We start from the raw sequence: 14488 nt of genomic DNA, 5'->3' as shown, positions 1-14488 counted from the left end.
TGAGGCCATTTATCAACTACACACAACGCATAACGAAACGGGATCTGCAATTGGTTCTGTCGTGTGAGCAACCGGCGCCTAAAACACGGCTTTAAAGAAGTAGGGCGATGTGATTGTTTTTATCCTCCGCATATGCACACACAGCACACCCGTAAGGGTTGAAATCGATTGATTGTGGCTTTATTTTGAATGTGCTGTTGTTGTTATAAAACAAAACAAAAACTTCTTACACATCTCCACGTCGTGGGGGTTTTCCTTTTCTTTTTTTTGCTTCACTTAAACTTCGCTTGATAAAGTGTTACACTACTAATACATGAGCGTTTACGGCTAGGAAGGGCATCCTTCTGCTTCTCCTTCATCTCCTTAAACATGGACATGGAATTGGTCACTGGAAAGCGACAAAGAAAAGAACGTAGGAAAACGATTACCGATTTTGTGTGGTGGCTGAACGGAAGACTCATTTTCTTGCAAAATGATCACACAGATACACAGTCACATCTCTTCTTTTGCTTAGAAGTCACATACAGACTTTGGAAGATTTTAAACTCTTTGTAAAAAAACAAAACACACACACACACACACACACCTTAGTCGTAGTACTGTGAGTCCTTGGTGCCGCAGCACTTGGCAAATTTGGCGCTGAGATCCTCCAGACAGAGGCGCGTATCCTCCTTGATCTCCTGCATCTTGATCCGGACCTCCTCCCGCATCAGTATGTAGCACATTGCGACCAGTCCCATGCCGAGCAGCATGTAGACGAAGTTGATCACCAGCTTGGTCGGTTTGCCGCTCTGCGAGTCGAGTATGTTCGCGCCCGGCACGAGATCACCGATGCCGATTTTGCACAGACTGGTCACGCAGAAGTAGGCCGAATCGAGGTACGTCCATTTTTCCCACTCGGCAAACATGATCGTGCCGGTCGCGATGTAGATGGTGATCACCCACAGGCACGCGGTCGTCGGCACGATAATGCGCTTCCGGGGCGCGAGCCCACCGGGCCCCTCCTCCAGCGCGAGCCCACCGTCCTCGTCGCTCCGGTGGCTACACTCGTGGAACCAGGTGTACAGCCACTTGAACGTCGACGCGAGCACCTTGCCCATGTTCATGAAGTACAGTATGTAGAGCGGTATGCCGAACGTCGCGTAGATGACGGTGGCGCCCTTGCCCCATGCCGTCCGCGGCACCATATTCCCGTACCCGATCATGGTGAACACCGCCAGGCAGAACATGAGGGCGGCCGGAAAGTTCCACACCTCCTCGGGCGAACGCCCGTCGTACCCGCGCCGGATCGCTTCGGCAAAGTCGTCCTGATAGCGCTTCAGCACCAGATCCGCCTCGTAGTGCCAGATCGAGCTGTTGAACAGGTTCAGCTGTTCCGTCACGTCCCACAGCTCCGCCGCACAGTTCCGCCGGAGCGTGACGACGTGCTCGATCAGCGGGTTCGGTTCCTGCGTTTCGATCGACATGAAGCTGGCGGCACCGACCAGCGCGTACGCCACGATCAACCCACCGACCCCGACCTGGGTGCACATAAACGCGACAAACTTGCGGCAGCAGTCCTTCACCTTCTCGCGCGGATCGCTGATCGTGGTGGAGGACGAACCGCGGCTCCGGACGGACGAACGTTGCCGGATCATGGTTTGACACGTTGACTTCCTGTTGCGTGTTTGTTTTTGCTGTTGTGTTTGTTTGCTGATGAGAGATGATACCGTTTTCTTCTTTTCTTTTTAGAAGAAACTAAACACCTGGAAAACTGCACCGAAATTGAACAACGCGCAACACCCCCAACATATGCACACAAAGACACACGTTTACTGCTGTTCCAAACCAAACGAAATGCTGTGTTGTTTTTGTAAGAGGGCGGAACTAACGCCACCTGACTCTAGTCGGTTGGCCACTCTAGTCGGATGCTGTACGTTTTTTCGGAAGTTGCGATTCGAGTTGATCGGGACACCGTTTTTTTTTTGTTCCCCTCGTACAACTGGATCGCATACGGATGACGACTTGCTGTGGTGTTGTGAAAGAGGGTTGAAAACCACACACACACACACGTTCGCGTGAGGTACGGAAATCACTATAACCGGACCGGTGGTGTGTATATGCCGAATGGCTCTCCTTCTGTTCTGAATGCTGAGTAAATTTAGACGGCAAAACAAGAACTAATTTTAAACTTCGGTTGGTCTCACGCGCGCACCTCAAAACCGTCCCCTCTTCCACGCCCCCTCCCACCACACACTCGGCGCGTCTCTTCATCTCGCTGCGTGCGATCTAGTATACGCGCGCCACTACTTGGCTGTTACATTCTGATGCAGAAGAGATCGCACGACGGCGCACACAGACACAGCCATATGTTTGCTTTCGATCGCGGCGATCGAATGTTGATTTGCTCGGATACATTCGGGTATCGCGAGGGGATCAACTCTGGCGGACGATGTTTTGAGTGCGCGCCCTACCTTTGCTTACCTATAAACAACTGCAAACTCTCATCACTCTGTCACGTGTGGCGCGATTATTCGGAACCATCTTGCAATGGTGTTCAATCATTCCAGACCGTAAACTCGCTTAACTGTCATTGCGCCGAACACTTCGGATTTCTTTTCAGAAGTTTTTTGTTAATGGAACTGAAACTTGCTATTGAAAGTAGCATTTTTTATATAACGATATAACAATCGAAAAAGGTGATTAGATAGGATTGAGAGTAGGGTACGGTAAATTATTAGATTAGAACGGTACAGATCTTTCGTTCTTTTATCTCCTACATTCACCGGGTAGTTCGCTCTACCTGTCGCTCCGGGTCACTCCACCTAGGTTTCATTCCATTCAACCTGCGTTAGAAGCCGGTCAACCTGCGTCATTCAACCTGTTTTATAGCTCGGTTAACTGCTATTACACTTTTTTTATCTTTTAAATCGAAACCCCGGTGCGGTCCGGTGGCATGATTGTAGTGGCGCCGGTCTTCAAACGAACGTACCGAACCAATCCCTCGTAGTAAGGTCTGACTATCCGGCTAGGTGGTAAAATATGTCGATACGGCCAGGACGTTCTAATGAAAAACAACCTCACTTATTGACTATTCAATGCCAAAATCTTTGAATACTTAGGGCCACAAGATAAAGAAGAAAGTGATTTGTTTTGTATTCGATAGTCACAGAATCTCCGTAACGAATTCTTGATTAATTCAGGATTAGTCTAGCATGATTTGGACCAAAACGACCTGTACTAATCTGTTTTGCAAACTTGTTCCCTTTCTTTTCAGAGCTTCAGTTGATGACACATCGCGAGAGAGCTTACCTTGCCCGGCACAATGAGTAACGTACGCTGCAACGAGCCGTCCCCGACGGCAACCACATCCCTCGCTACCAAGGACACGGAAGCCGACACCGGGCCTTCGATTGCGCCGGTCCAGCAGCAGCCAGCGATGCAATCGAGCAATAATAAAGGTACGCCCTGCCGGATCAACGGCGTAAAGGGGTACCAGAATCGTACCAATAGTATTATCTACTGTCCGCCATTGTTGCGTGGCAACACGCCGAAAGATAAGTGCAGTGCCATCGTTTACTTCGGCGGTGATGTACAGGTAGGTTTGGTGTTCGGTTCCACGACATATCGCTAAACAACGACGCTAAAATTTTCTTCTCAACCGTAGGACATCCCGGAAAAGATGGAATCGAACCGGGATAATAAGAACTACATCAAATGGAACCTGGAGAATACGGCACTGCTGTTGCGAGAATCGTTCCCCCAGTCGCACATCGTGGTCGTGCGCCCGATGCGGATGGAATACAGCACGTTCAGCTGCTTCGACAACTTTGTGCGGGGCAATAATGCCGGCATACCAGACCACACGCCCATGCACTACTCGCTGCAACATCTGGAAGAGTGAGTGATTGCCAACACCGCCTCTGGCTATGAGTGTACAGTCCAAACTTAAACAAGAATGCGGGGTTTTCTTTTGGCGTTTTTTTAGGCTGCTAATAAATCTAACGAAAAAGCTAACTAAACCTATCCTGGATCAGGATTTCCTGCATAAGCTGCTGAGCGCTTCCAGCACCAAGGGTTACGGTAGTGACGTACCATGCAAACAGAACAATGTCGATATCTTGCAGGTAAAGGGCGAACTAAGGAGTTATTCCCGGTAGTTTTTGCACCTCAGATTATTAATATGTGCGTTTTATCTCAATTAAGAGCAATATTTACGACGGATCCAACAACGACACAACCGAACCCGATCTGGCCGAGCTGTTGTGGTGGCGTGAAAATTTGAACCTCGACAAGGCCAGTCTGAAGCTGATCGGGTTCAGCAAAGGGTGTGTGGTGCTGAACCAGTTCATCTACGAGTTTCACTACTACAAAACGCTCACGCCGGACGACAGCACCATGATGCGGCTGGTGTCGCGCATCACCGACATGTACTGGCTGGACGGTGGGCATGGCGGCGGTAAGAACACCTGGATCACCTCGCGCAGCCTGCTGGAAACGCTCTGCAGGCTGTGCATCAATGTGCACGTGTACGTAACACCATATCAGATCCAGGACGACCATCGTCCGTGGATACGGAAGGAGGAGAAAGCGTTCACCGATCTGCTGAAGCGGCTCGGTGGTGCATTCGATCGTCACTTGTACCCGAGCGAAGCGAACTCCACCAACCTGTACACGCACTTCGACCTGCTGAACCGATTTCGGCAGCATCATATCAGTCTGTTCTCGCAACAGCTGCACCAGACGGTGCAGCAACAGGTTCCGCTCGTGCAGCAACAGCACAACACCGGCACCGGTAACTATCCACGACCACCGCCGGACGGTAACGATGAGCCGGGAAGCGATACGGGCGGGCAGGACGAGTATACCACGGTCGGTGGTGAAACCACCCTCGTCAAGGATGCGTCGCTCGAGGGTGAAGGTATGGTTGGTGAGGTCGAGGACGAGGATGTACCGATGCCGGCAGTCACAGCGATGGAGACGGGCGACGATCAGGGTGATAGCGACGTGCACGACAACTGACAATCGGAACGCGATTGTATGAACTTCATTTCCGTATTCATTTAGAGAAGACTAAGTTCCCTCCGCACCGTAAGCACACACACACGGTAACACTCGCACATCCACTACTGGTTTGCCATGTTAGATTTTACCGGTGCATTCCCCCACCATCTGCATTATATTGCACACTTAATCTCTCTCTCTCTCTTTTTCTCTCTTGCTCTCACACTCCCACACATGCACACACACGTGCGCGAACGCTGAAATACTCGCACATAGCGCAGAGATAGGACCCGATTGTAGTCCTTGCGAGTACTGTGAGGAAGATGGAATTGAAGGTGATCCTTCCTTAACTTCAGAAACAATTTGGTGTATAGTATTGTAATGAAATGGGCCGGTCCCATACTAGTGCAGTGGGCAAACGCACAATTTTCACAAACAAACGGTCGCGATCATGCTGCTTTAGCTCGAATGCGGACCGTTTCATCCAATCAGGCGGAACCAACAGAAAATAGGGCATTTATTAACATTCTATTTATACTCCTCTTGCACATTATTGAGATTATTTTATATTACTTGTAAAAGCGTAAAGTAAAAGTAGCGGATATTTCGTGCGTTGGCGATCGAAACATAAAAAGCGATAGTGCAAAATTTTCGTAAAGGAAGACAGCAAGCGTTCGTGTGCGTGTATGTGGTGTAATGTGGTGTCTTATAAGTCTTTACAGAAGAGCCATTCTTATGAACCTTCTGAGCAGAGTCAGTCACATCATGAGTCATTTCTTATCTTTATTCACGAAATCTCAAAGCTTTATGAATTCAAAAGATTCACGATTCGTGAAACCCCATAGATTCACGATACATGAATCTCCGTAAATTCATGAATCTTTGAGGATTGTTGGACCTACGGAGATTCATCAATCTTAAAGGCGTCATGAATCTTTGTGAAATTCATCAATCTTTGAGAAGTCGTAAATTTTTAGAATCATCCGTTCAGTTTCGAAACTCATTCAGATTGATGAATCTGAATCAGATTCACCCAACACCTAAGTGTGTTGCGTTGTGTGTAAAGATAGTAAGGATGGAAAGGAGACATGAGCAAGCTTTTATAGGGTATCGTATTAAATACAATAGTATGCTTATATTAATTGCAATCTATAGCTGCTTAGCTGTGTTACCATTGCCAGTCGGTCGGTAGTGGTAATTAAAAAAACGGAATAGTAATATTTTCCAAACAGTAATTCCTCGCGTCGTTTTCAACAATAATTTTAATAACGAATATTTGTATGTGCGTGAGCGAGTGTGGGCGTGTGATATATGATTATGTTTGTGTGTGTGTGGCTGTATACGTCTTTATCGTACTAATTAGTGAGGGCGGGAGGGGAGTTTCAACTCAGTATGCGTTGCTCAATTTAATTGTAAATTTGTCTGTAATGTAGGCTCTCTTTTTATTTTAAAGAACACTAAAAAAACTCATATACGTCACCAGGCTCCAATTTAAGTCACCACATTTGAAAAGATCCTCTCGTAGTGGATGTTTAATTTTAAATCCTTTTAATTATAATAATAAATATATATTTTAATTATAAATTGTGTTGTTCGATCTGTCCTTCAGGATTCGCATATGCAGCCTAACTGTGCGTAATGAAGCTAATTACTTTCATAAAGAACCTGATGAAAAGCATTAAAATTAAATTTAACTTTGTGATCCTTTTTTGCATGAAATTAATTTCCACGCGCTCATGTTCTCCGTCTTCGTGTACCAACACCCGAACGTGGCGATATAAACGAATGTCGGTGCAAATTTACACACCACGCTGTCAAAAGAAACCAAAACAAATGATTTTAGTTCCTCCAACCGAAAACAGTGTGGATCACTACGCAGGAAACCCAACAGCATTGTGCTACAATAAACCCACTGTCGTATTTCGTTTTCGTCGTCTCAACCTGGTCAGTCAACTAAATCCAAATAAAACCGACAACGATCAAACGTGTGCAACGTTCAAATTTGTGTGCGAATAATTGTGAAAAAGCGGCACGTATATAGCCCACGAGTGACGAAAATGCGTCGCAACATTGCAGCAGGTTGATGTTAGGCTGTGACGTCACAGGCCGCTCAACATCATACGATGCTAAACGGCGGCCCCTGATTGGTCGAGACGGTATGATCTGATGTTTTTGCATCAGTTCGTCAACATTCACCACGCATCGAAAGTTTGGCATCGAAGCGGATTGACTCTCGTTGATGTTGTGTTTCGCAGTAGTGAGGCGAAAGTTTTTTCCCTTCTTTTTGCATTAAATTTTTCCGTTTCGGGGGAAATTTTATAAGTCAAAAGTGTGTAAGAAATATCGAACAGAAGTTAAATAAGCCGCGGTCAAAATGGAACAGGACCGTGGGTGGAGCGAACCGTTCCAACCGCCCGGGTTGTTTTTCCCGAACACAAGCTTCGAGGAGGACGACATCGGTATGGCTGATATGAACGATATTAGCGATATTGGAGACATTGCCGATATTTGTAAGTATTTTGCTGGTGCTTTTAGGAATAAGAAGTAAACATTCACCCGTGTTGCATCATCTCATAGATCAAATGAACGAGGAAAAGCTGATGAACATTATGGGGGAAGATTTTCTGACCAACTTTGGTTGGGAGGAAACGCTTAACGATCCAGCCGCTGCATCAACTGCACAGGCATCGGCGAAGCTCACCCCGTCCAGCGTCACAATAAAAGAGGAATGTGTTGCGCAGGAAGCGCCTCCAGGTCCAGTACCGGCGGAGACACTTTTTCACCTACCTGCCAGTGTTAGTAAGGAACCGGTGCTGCTCGCACCGAAACCAACCACACCGAACGTTCCATTGCTGTCACCGAAAGAGGAAAAGAAGATGGTAATGTGTGCCCCATTGCTTCAACCGGTTCATGCCGGTACGGTAACAACCACCACCACCAGTTCGTCGACGCTACCGACATTAGCGCCCCAGCCACACGAACAGCAGCACCCGATGCAACTGCAAACCGCGAATCATCTCGTGGCGGGCGTTCGGTCTGTTATACTTGCACCGAATCGCACCACCATTACTTCATCGGGAGCCCCACCTACGACCACCCAGACCACTTTCCTGGTGCAGAACGCCCGCACCCCCGTAACGCAAACGTACACGAAAAAGATAGCACCGGCAATGGTGTCGGGTGTTGGTACCGGGGCTCAACCCACCACCGCCCAACAGCAGCAAACCCCTAGCAATCTTATGCCCGGCATCGCGAACGTACGCGTGCAGAACCTCGTCACGAATGGGCAGTCGCTGATGCCGCAGCTAATCACATTGCAAACGGTGGACAAGCAGTCCGTCTTTCTGCCGGCCAACACGCCTGTCATCTACGCGAACGCGAACGTACACTCGATTGCGACCACCTCACCGGCCGCTAGTATGGTGACGGTGAAACCGAACCCGAACCTTCACACACTCGTCAACACACCGAACGGGCCGATACTGGCTGCCGGCATTCCGGTCGTACTGGACGCACCGGCCCAAATGTCAAGTGGAACCACCAGTGGTACCACTGCCAATCAGCAGCAACAGGTCTCGGACGCACAACCGAAGGTGCAGCTGAGTCGTCTGCAGCCAGCGGGTGTACCGAAGGTGAAGGAGGTGAAACGATCCGCCCACAACGCAATCGAACGGCGCTACCGTACCTCGATTAACAGCTGCATCGTCGAGCTGAAGAACATCGTGGTCGGGGTGGACGCAAAGCTTAACAAATCGGCCATCCTGCGCAAAGCGATCGACCATATCCGCTACCTGCAGAAGCAGAACAATCTGCTGAAGCAGGAAAATATGGCGTACAAGATGCGGTTGGCGGATCAGAAACAATCGCTGAAGGATCTGCTCGTTGGTCAGCAGCATCTTGCTGATGAGATGATGGTGGGACCGATAACACCGCCGCGTAGCGACGAATCGAACCCATCGTCATCGCCGGCCCATTCGGACAGCTCGATGCCGGGTTCACCGTTTACTGGCTCCGGGTCGCTCTCGTCTGCCGGTGGTGATGATCTGCTAGACGACGAGATGCTGTCCGGGCTGGGCGGCATGTCGTCGAACGCACGGCTTACAATCTGCATGTTTATGCTGGCCGTGCTGGTGGTGAACCCGTTCGGCAGCCTGCTCTCACTGGCGACGACCGAACAACCAGAGGAGCTCACTACGACCCGCCGCATACTAGCGGTGGAAGAGTCCCTGTCCTGGTCGCGACTTTCGTCCACCTTGCTGCTAGCGCTCGTCAACTTTATGTTTCTCGCATTCTGTCTGGTGCGGATGCTGGTTTATGGTGATCCGGTGCTGTTGCCTCGGTCTCGTGCGTCCACCGACTACTGGAAGCATAAGCGCCAATCGGACGTGGAGTTCCGGCGTGGCAATGCGGACGCCTCCTACCGTGAGGCGAAACTATGTCTGCAATCGTTCGGCTTATCCCTACCATCGACACGGTTCGAGCGGGTGTCCACTACCGCCTGGCAGTTTGTGCGCATGTTTTTCCACCGTCTCTACATCGGGCGGTGGCTGTCACGTCGCACCGGTGGACTGTTCAAACCGGAAGGCGAACGGATGCACGCACTACACTCCGCTCGAGAGCTGGCCCTTCTCTACCATCGTCTGAACCAGCTCCATCTCGTCACCAATCGGACGGACGCGAACGGGCTAATGATGAGCCTGTGTGCGGTAAATATGGCCGAAACAGCCGCATCCGTCATTTCCGTCGACGACACGATCGAGATCTATCTGCTGGCGGCGCTGCGCGTAAAGCGAAGCTACCCGAAGCTGTTGCAGTACTACTGCCGATACTATCTGGCCCAGGCGAAACAGCTCGCGAGCGACCACACCAGCCGACGGTTCCGGTGGCTGTTCACACCGTACGGGTTCCGGTTTCTCACCACCAGTCGGTTCCGGTACGGTGAGCGCACCGACAACTCCGCTGCCCTTTTCACCACGCTCTGCAACAGTGCCGACCCGATCGAGTATGTGATGCGCGAGTATCGGTTGAATCTGCTGCAGCAAGCGCTCCAGCTGCTGGTCGGATCGGGCCACGAGCGTACGGTACGCGATACCACGAACGGTGCGGGCACACCCGGCAAGGGTGGAGCGGCCGGGGTGCTAGGTGGGAAGGATGCGAAGGAAGACCACCACGGTAGCAAGTCCAGCGAAGCGGCCGACCTATCGTCGACCGGGGCGGGCGTCAGTGGTGACATACTGCACTTTACCGAGCTGCTGCAGGACACGTTCGGGCTGGAGAAACCGGTCCCGTTCGATGGATGCAGCGTGCACGGTACGGAGTGCTGTTTCGACGAGCTTGCCCACTGGTGGTGCAATTTGCTGCGCGTCGCCGGCTTCTGGCTGCTCGGCGAGGATGAGCTGGCCGAGGCGCTGTACGTGCAGGTGGAAACGATGCCCGCCACGTTGCAGCAAACGGATGATCCACTGGCCCGTGCTCTGTTGTTAGCGTTCCACGCCAGGCGCGGTTTGATGTAGGTTTTACCCGAACGGGACCAAACGAAACTCTGGGAATTTTTCTGTTCACTAAGCGGCTCTTTTTTTTGTAGCACCAAGACGGAATCGAGCGTTGAGGCAATTTTTGCCAGCTGCAATGCAAGCAGTCGTTTCCTGGAGGATAGCCTTACCGGTAATATCTGCAAAACGCCGAGCCGATTGAAGCTGGTAAGTGTTGTGGTTTTGAATAGGGCTGTACGAAGGGATCTTGCCTAAAATCTCACTCGCTATAGGCTAATCGAATATCGAAAGAGCTATAGTTATATACCAGGATGGTTAATCTCGGGAATAGAACAGAAAGATAAAAACATAGGTTAAGGAAAGGAAGCTCACCCAATACACCACGACCATTTTCTGTAGGCGTTCCGTAATTTTAATAACAAAATCAACAGCATAACTAATACACCCATTTTAAAATGTTTTTTTATTCGTAACTTATATGACAACTACCCGGTGAATTATTAACATTGGGTAGATTAAGTCATAGGGCGGTTGATATCAGATTATTAAACGTGACACCGTTCTACATGTAGTGGTAGGAATTGGGTGACTTCTTCCAATAGCACTCATCAGCACGGCCTGTGCCCTGTAGACGAACATTCCGGTCCCACCTTCGGGTGCATTGTAGTTGCATTGCACTTACCGTGTTGGCAAGAGGTGCAGTACTTCTGCAATGCAACCCGAATGTGCCAGCTTCCTAACCCGAACGGACATTACCATCGCGGAAGTCCGGTTTTGCTGCATCGTGCGGTGGATTACGAAACGTTTTGCCTAAGCGAAACGGCTACCTAACAGTGCTGAGACGTTAACCATGTTTCCTCCCTAACCTCCACAGCTATCTCAACTGCTCGTGTGCGACTGGTTGCTGGAAGCCCGCACGGCGCTGTGGGAGATTGAGAAGGATATGCGCTACAACCAGCAAACGCACCAGACGGTGCCGGGGAAAATTTTGGCCGCCTTCCAGGCCGATCTGAATCTGCTACGGCTGGTCACGAGCAAATTCCCGGTAGGTGGTCCCGCGGGGTTCGTCGACTGTCTTGCTGCAAAACTAACGTGTACCTTTTTTTTATGTCGCCAGAATGCTCAGTCGCGCGTGTTCCTGTACGAAGCGGTCTGCCGACTGATGGCCGGTGCCGCACCGGGACCCACCCAGCAGCTGCTCGATCGGAGCCTCCGGCAGCGCAACTCCCGTTCGTCGCTCATCTGCGGCAAGGATCGCTCGGCCCAGCTGGAGGGGGGACGCGAACGGGCCGCCGCCCTGTACGTCGCCTGTAAGCATCTGCCCGCACCCTGCCTGTCGTCGCCCGGTGAACGGGCCGGCATGCTGGAGGAAGCCGCCAAAACGCTCGAAAAGATAGGCGACAAAAAGCGGCTGCAGCAGTGCTACCAGCTGATGAAATCACTCGGCAGTGGCAGCGTTACAAACTGAACTGCGTACAACTCCCTGTGCGAATGTTTTTGAGGAGGGCTTTGTTTATCTATATTTTAACGAATTGACGTAGCGATCCGCTATCACCGGGTCATCGTAGATGGTTAAGCACATGGTACGATATTTAAAAAAAATCATATGCACACACGTACAGTTCCGCTATACGCTCTTATGCTGGATAGGATATCTTCTTAAAGTGTTAGTTCATTTTGTTTCTTTTGTCAACTTTCTTCGAATGTTTTCCCCTACACTTCCGCTAGGAATGTTACGCAGTAATGGAAGGCGAATGTTTGTAGCGTTGCTTACCCGCTTTAGGTTAACGATTTTATTTTCCACTTTAGTATCGTATTTGGTCGTCGGACACACCGCCACCAAAACATTACACTAGCACAGGTGAAACCAACATTTATCAACTTGACGCAATACGTTTAAGAATGTTACTTATTATAAACCCTTGTGTGTGTGAGTCTTTCGTTTGCTTTCTCTAAAGCCTAATAAAACCCGCGTCGGTTGACATGCGGTAGTGCTTTTATTGTAGTTTTGTAATCGAGAAAGGGAAACAGTGTACAAGCAGGCACTATCACGTATTTGTTGGCAAACCAGAAGCTTAGTTAGCACTTGTCGAACGTTACACAGAACGTGCAGATTGATTGACGGTAGGGTGAGGAAACGGGCGAGATCGCATCCGGATCGTCCCGGCCCCTGTTGGCGGTGGTGGTTTCGTCCTCCTCCACCTCCCGCCGTTGGTTGATCGTGTCGACGCACGGCCGTTGACTGTTGCCGGTAACGAGCACCGCGATCAGGTGCGAGATGTAACTCTTGGCGAGCCGTAACGTTTCGATCTTGGACAGCTTCCGATTGTGCGGTTCGGTCGGTATCAGCTGGCGCAGATTGTTGAACGCCGAGTTCACGCTGGGGATGGCAAGACGATCATTACTAGACCACACTACCACTGCTACTGCTGTTTGCGTTCGCCGCGGAGTGTTGTCGGTTTGCTATCTGTGTTACCTGTGCGTACGGTAGCGTTCCCGCGCATTCGCCTGTAACCGCTGGTCGAAGCTCAGCGCTGGATCCTTGCCGGAATCGCCTGACGTGCTGGTGCTGCGCCGATTGCGGCTCATCTTACGGAACCCCGGTACCGCTCGACACTAACCATAACACAATCCCGACACCGTGTACGGTCCCGTTCGAACTGAACGACCTTCCCCGGCTCACGGTCCACAGTCGCGCCGCTCTAGTGCGGAACAGCAAGATAGAGCGAGAAAGAGAGAGAAGGATGACACAGGGCACATGCCATTTGGTGAAGAAATTAAGTCATTGCCGGTCATGACGAATGTGCAAACAAACCTAACCCCTGTCAGCGGGTTGTATTGCGTACCGCTCCTTCCGGCGGCACCACCCCTGGTATCCTCGACCGTATCTTCGAGATCCCGTTCGCAAAGTAGGTAGGCGCATTAAAAATTGTGATCCGATATTTATGGGTTAATGAGTTCGGTACAGATTTCTGGTGAGCGATAACGCAGATGTGCCGGAATTGGGAAAGAGTCGGGGCAGACGGGAGGGGGGTTTGCGAAGCGCATCCCTTCCTTCCGGACACCGGATGCGTTTCGTGATCTACAGCAGGGGTTGGCAAACCCTTTTTTTTTTCTCTGACTAGAGGAATAATATCATCCATATAACTTGATCATTTCATGTCCGGGAGCTTTGAATTTTAAATCATAATTTTATGAGAGATTCTCTGGACAGTTGTAAAGAGTATGAAAACTGATCCAAAATACTAGGTCAAAATGGACGTCTTCCTGCGAGACATTAGGTGTGACGACACTCGAGACGCGATGCAAAACATTGCCGACCCCTGCACTAGATCCAGCAGCAGAGCGATGAAGGATAGAAGCATACTTCCATCTCGCTCCCTTCAAGACGCACTTGTCATCCTTTTGCGCAATCGCAGCGTTGCGTTCGTTTGTTGCCCACTTTATCTGTCATCTGCATATCGGTCCCGTAGGTCCCGGGCCCCCGAAGGACCGGGGGTAGTAAGAACGGAAGAAACCGATAAATCAAACCATGCCTTGTTTGTTCTTCGCTCGGAGTAATGTGGACGCGGGAGACAATCAGGGTTTGGTTCGGATCTCAATTCATTCGTACAAGTCATACAAGTCGTTTAACGAAAACATCTTTATTGTCGAACGAAACAAAACAACAAATACACCCCCTTACCCCTAGCTGTGCTGGAATGAGGTTAGGTTTCTGTCGTAAATAACAAAAATAAAACACGACGAGCTCGTAATCCGAGCTAATACTGCTATTTATGAATATTTAGTGGAGGATTGGAAACACACCGTAGCATCAACAGTGACACTAGCACATCGCCCCAGGTTTCTCCAATATCTCAGAACGCTTGTCCACACACCTGTTGCGGCGTGCAGAAACAAATCTAATGTGCCTCATATGGCGCAGTGGCGATCCATCCGCGGAGTTCTTGGTTAGACATTCAACTAGCATTGAAGTTACATGCCAATCATGTAGCCTTCATTCTGGCATTTCT

General features: G+C 50.0%; 4 protein-coding genes across 4 annotated transcripts; 2 read left to right on the top strand and 2 right to left on the bottom strand.

Moving 5' to 3' along the window:
* Positions 1-587: 587 nt before the first annotated feature.
* On the bottom strand, positions 588-1637 carry LOC128709934 (TWiK family of potassium channels protein 18). The gene has a single exon (XM_053804972.1). It carries the CDS (start codon positions 1635-1637, stop codon positions 588-590), a length of 1050 nt encoding a protein of 349 aa, XP_053660947.1.
* Positions 1638-3304: 1667 nt separating this feature from the next.
* Positions 3305-5001, top strand: LOC128709965 (mitochondrial protein C2orf69 homolog). The gene is made up of 4 exons (XM_053805006.1): positions 3305-3577; positions 3647-3879; positions 3968-4106; positions 4186-5001. The coding sequence occupies exons 1-4, from the start codon at positions 3305-3307 to the stop codon at positions 4999-5001; spliced, it is 1461 nt and encodes a 486-aa protein (XP_053660981.1).
* A 2356-nt stretch (positions 5002-7357) lies between these two features.
* LOC128707203 (sterol regulatory element-binding protein 2) lies at positions 7358-11943 on the top strand. Its single transcript, XM_053802156.1, has 5 exons — positions 7358-7493; positions 7561-10492; positions 10568-10682; positions 11350-11520; positions 11593-11943. Exons 1-5 carry the CDS (start codon positions 7358-7360, stop codon positions 11941-11943), a joined length of 3705 nt encoding a protein of 1234 aa, XP_053658131.1.
* A 611-nt stretch (positions 11944-12554) lies between these two features.
* On the bottom strand, positions 12555-13064 carry LOC128708149 (transcription factor 15). Its single transcript, XM_053803113.1, has 2 exons — positions 12952-13064; positions 12555-12879 (listed from the first exon to the last, which is right to left on the bottom strand). The coding sequence occupies exons 1-2, from the start codon at positions 13062-13064 to the stop codon at positions 12555-12557; spliced, it is 438 nt and encodes a 145-aa protein (XP_053659088.1).
* Between the last annotated feature and the right edge of the window lie 1424 nt (positions 13065-14488).

The sequence above is a fragment of the Anopheles marshallii genome, chromosome X (genome assembly GCF_943734725.1).
Source record: "Anopheles marshallii chromosome X, idAnoMarsDA_429_01, whole genome shotgun sequence".
Lineage (NCBI taxonomy): Eukaryota > Metazoa > Arthropoda > Insecta > Diptera > Culicidae > Anopheles > Anopheles marshallii.
This window is presented reverse-complemented; position numbering and strand designations above follow the sequence as displayed.

Excerpts from the sequence above, each read along its gene's own strand:
- LOC128708149 (XM_053803113.1), bottom strand. The coding sequence starts at position 13,064 with ATGAGCCGCAATCGGCGCAGCACCAGCACGTCAGGCGATTCCGGCAAG. Across the intron at positions 12,880-12,951 it reads GAACGCTACCGTACGCACAG|TAATGATCGTCTTGCCATCC; the intron begins GTAACACAGATA and ends AGTGTGGTCTAG.
- LOC128707203 (XM_053802156.1), top strand. The coding sequence starts at position 7,358 with ATGGAACAGGACCGTGGGTGGAGCGAACCGTTCCAACCGCCCGGGTTG. Across the intron at positions 10,493-10,567 it reads CACGCCAGGCGCGGTTTGAT|CACCAAGACGGAATCGAGCG; the intron begins GTAGGTTTTACC and ends TTTTTTTTGTAG. Across the intron at positions 10,683-11,349 it reads CGCCGAGCCGATTGAAGCTG|CTATCTCAACTGCTCGTGTG; the intron begins GTAAGTGTTGTG and ends TAACCTCCACAG.
- LOC128709965 (XM_053805006.1), top strand. The coding sequence starts at position 3,305 with ATGAGTAACGTACGCTGCAACGAGCCGTCCCCGACGGCAACCACATCC. Across the intron at positions 3,578-3,646 it reads ACTTCGGCGGTGATGTACAG|GACATCCCGGAAAAGATGGA; the intron begins GTAGGTTTGGTG and ends TCTCAACCGTAG. Across the intron at positions 4,107-4,185 it reads ACAATGTCGATATCTTGCAG|AGCAATATTTACGACGGATC; the intron begins GTAAAGGGCGAA and ends ATCTCAATTAAG.
- LOC128709934 (XM_053804972.1), bottom strand. The coding sequence starts at position 1,637 with ATGATCCGGCAACGTTCGTCCGTCCGGAGCCGCGGTTCGTCCTCCACC.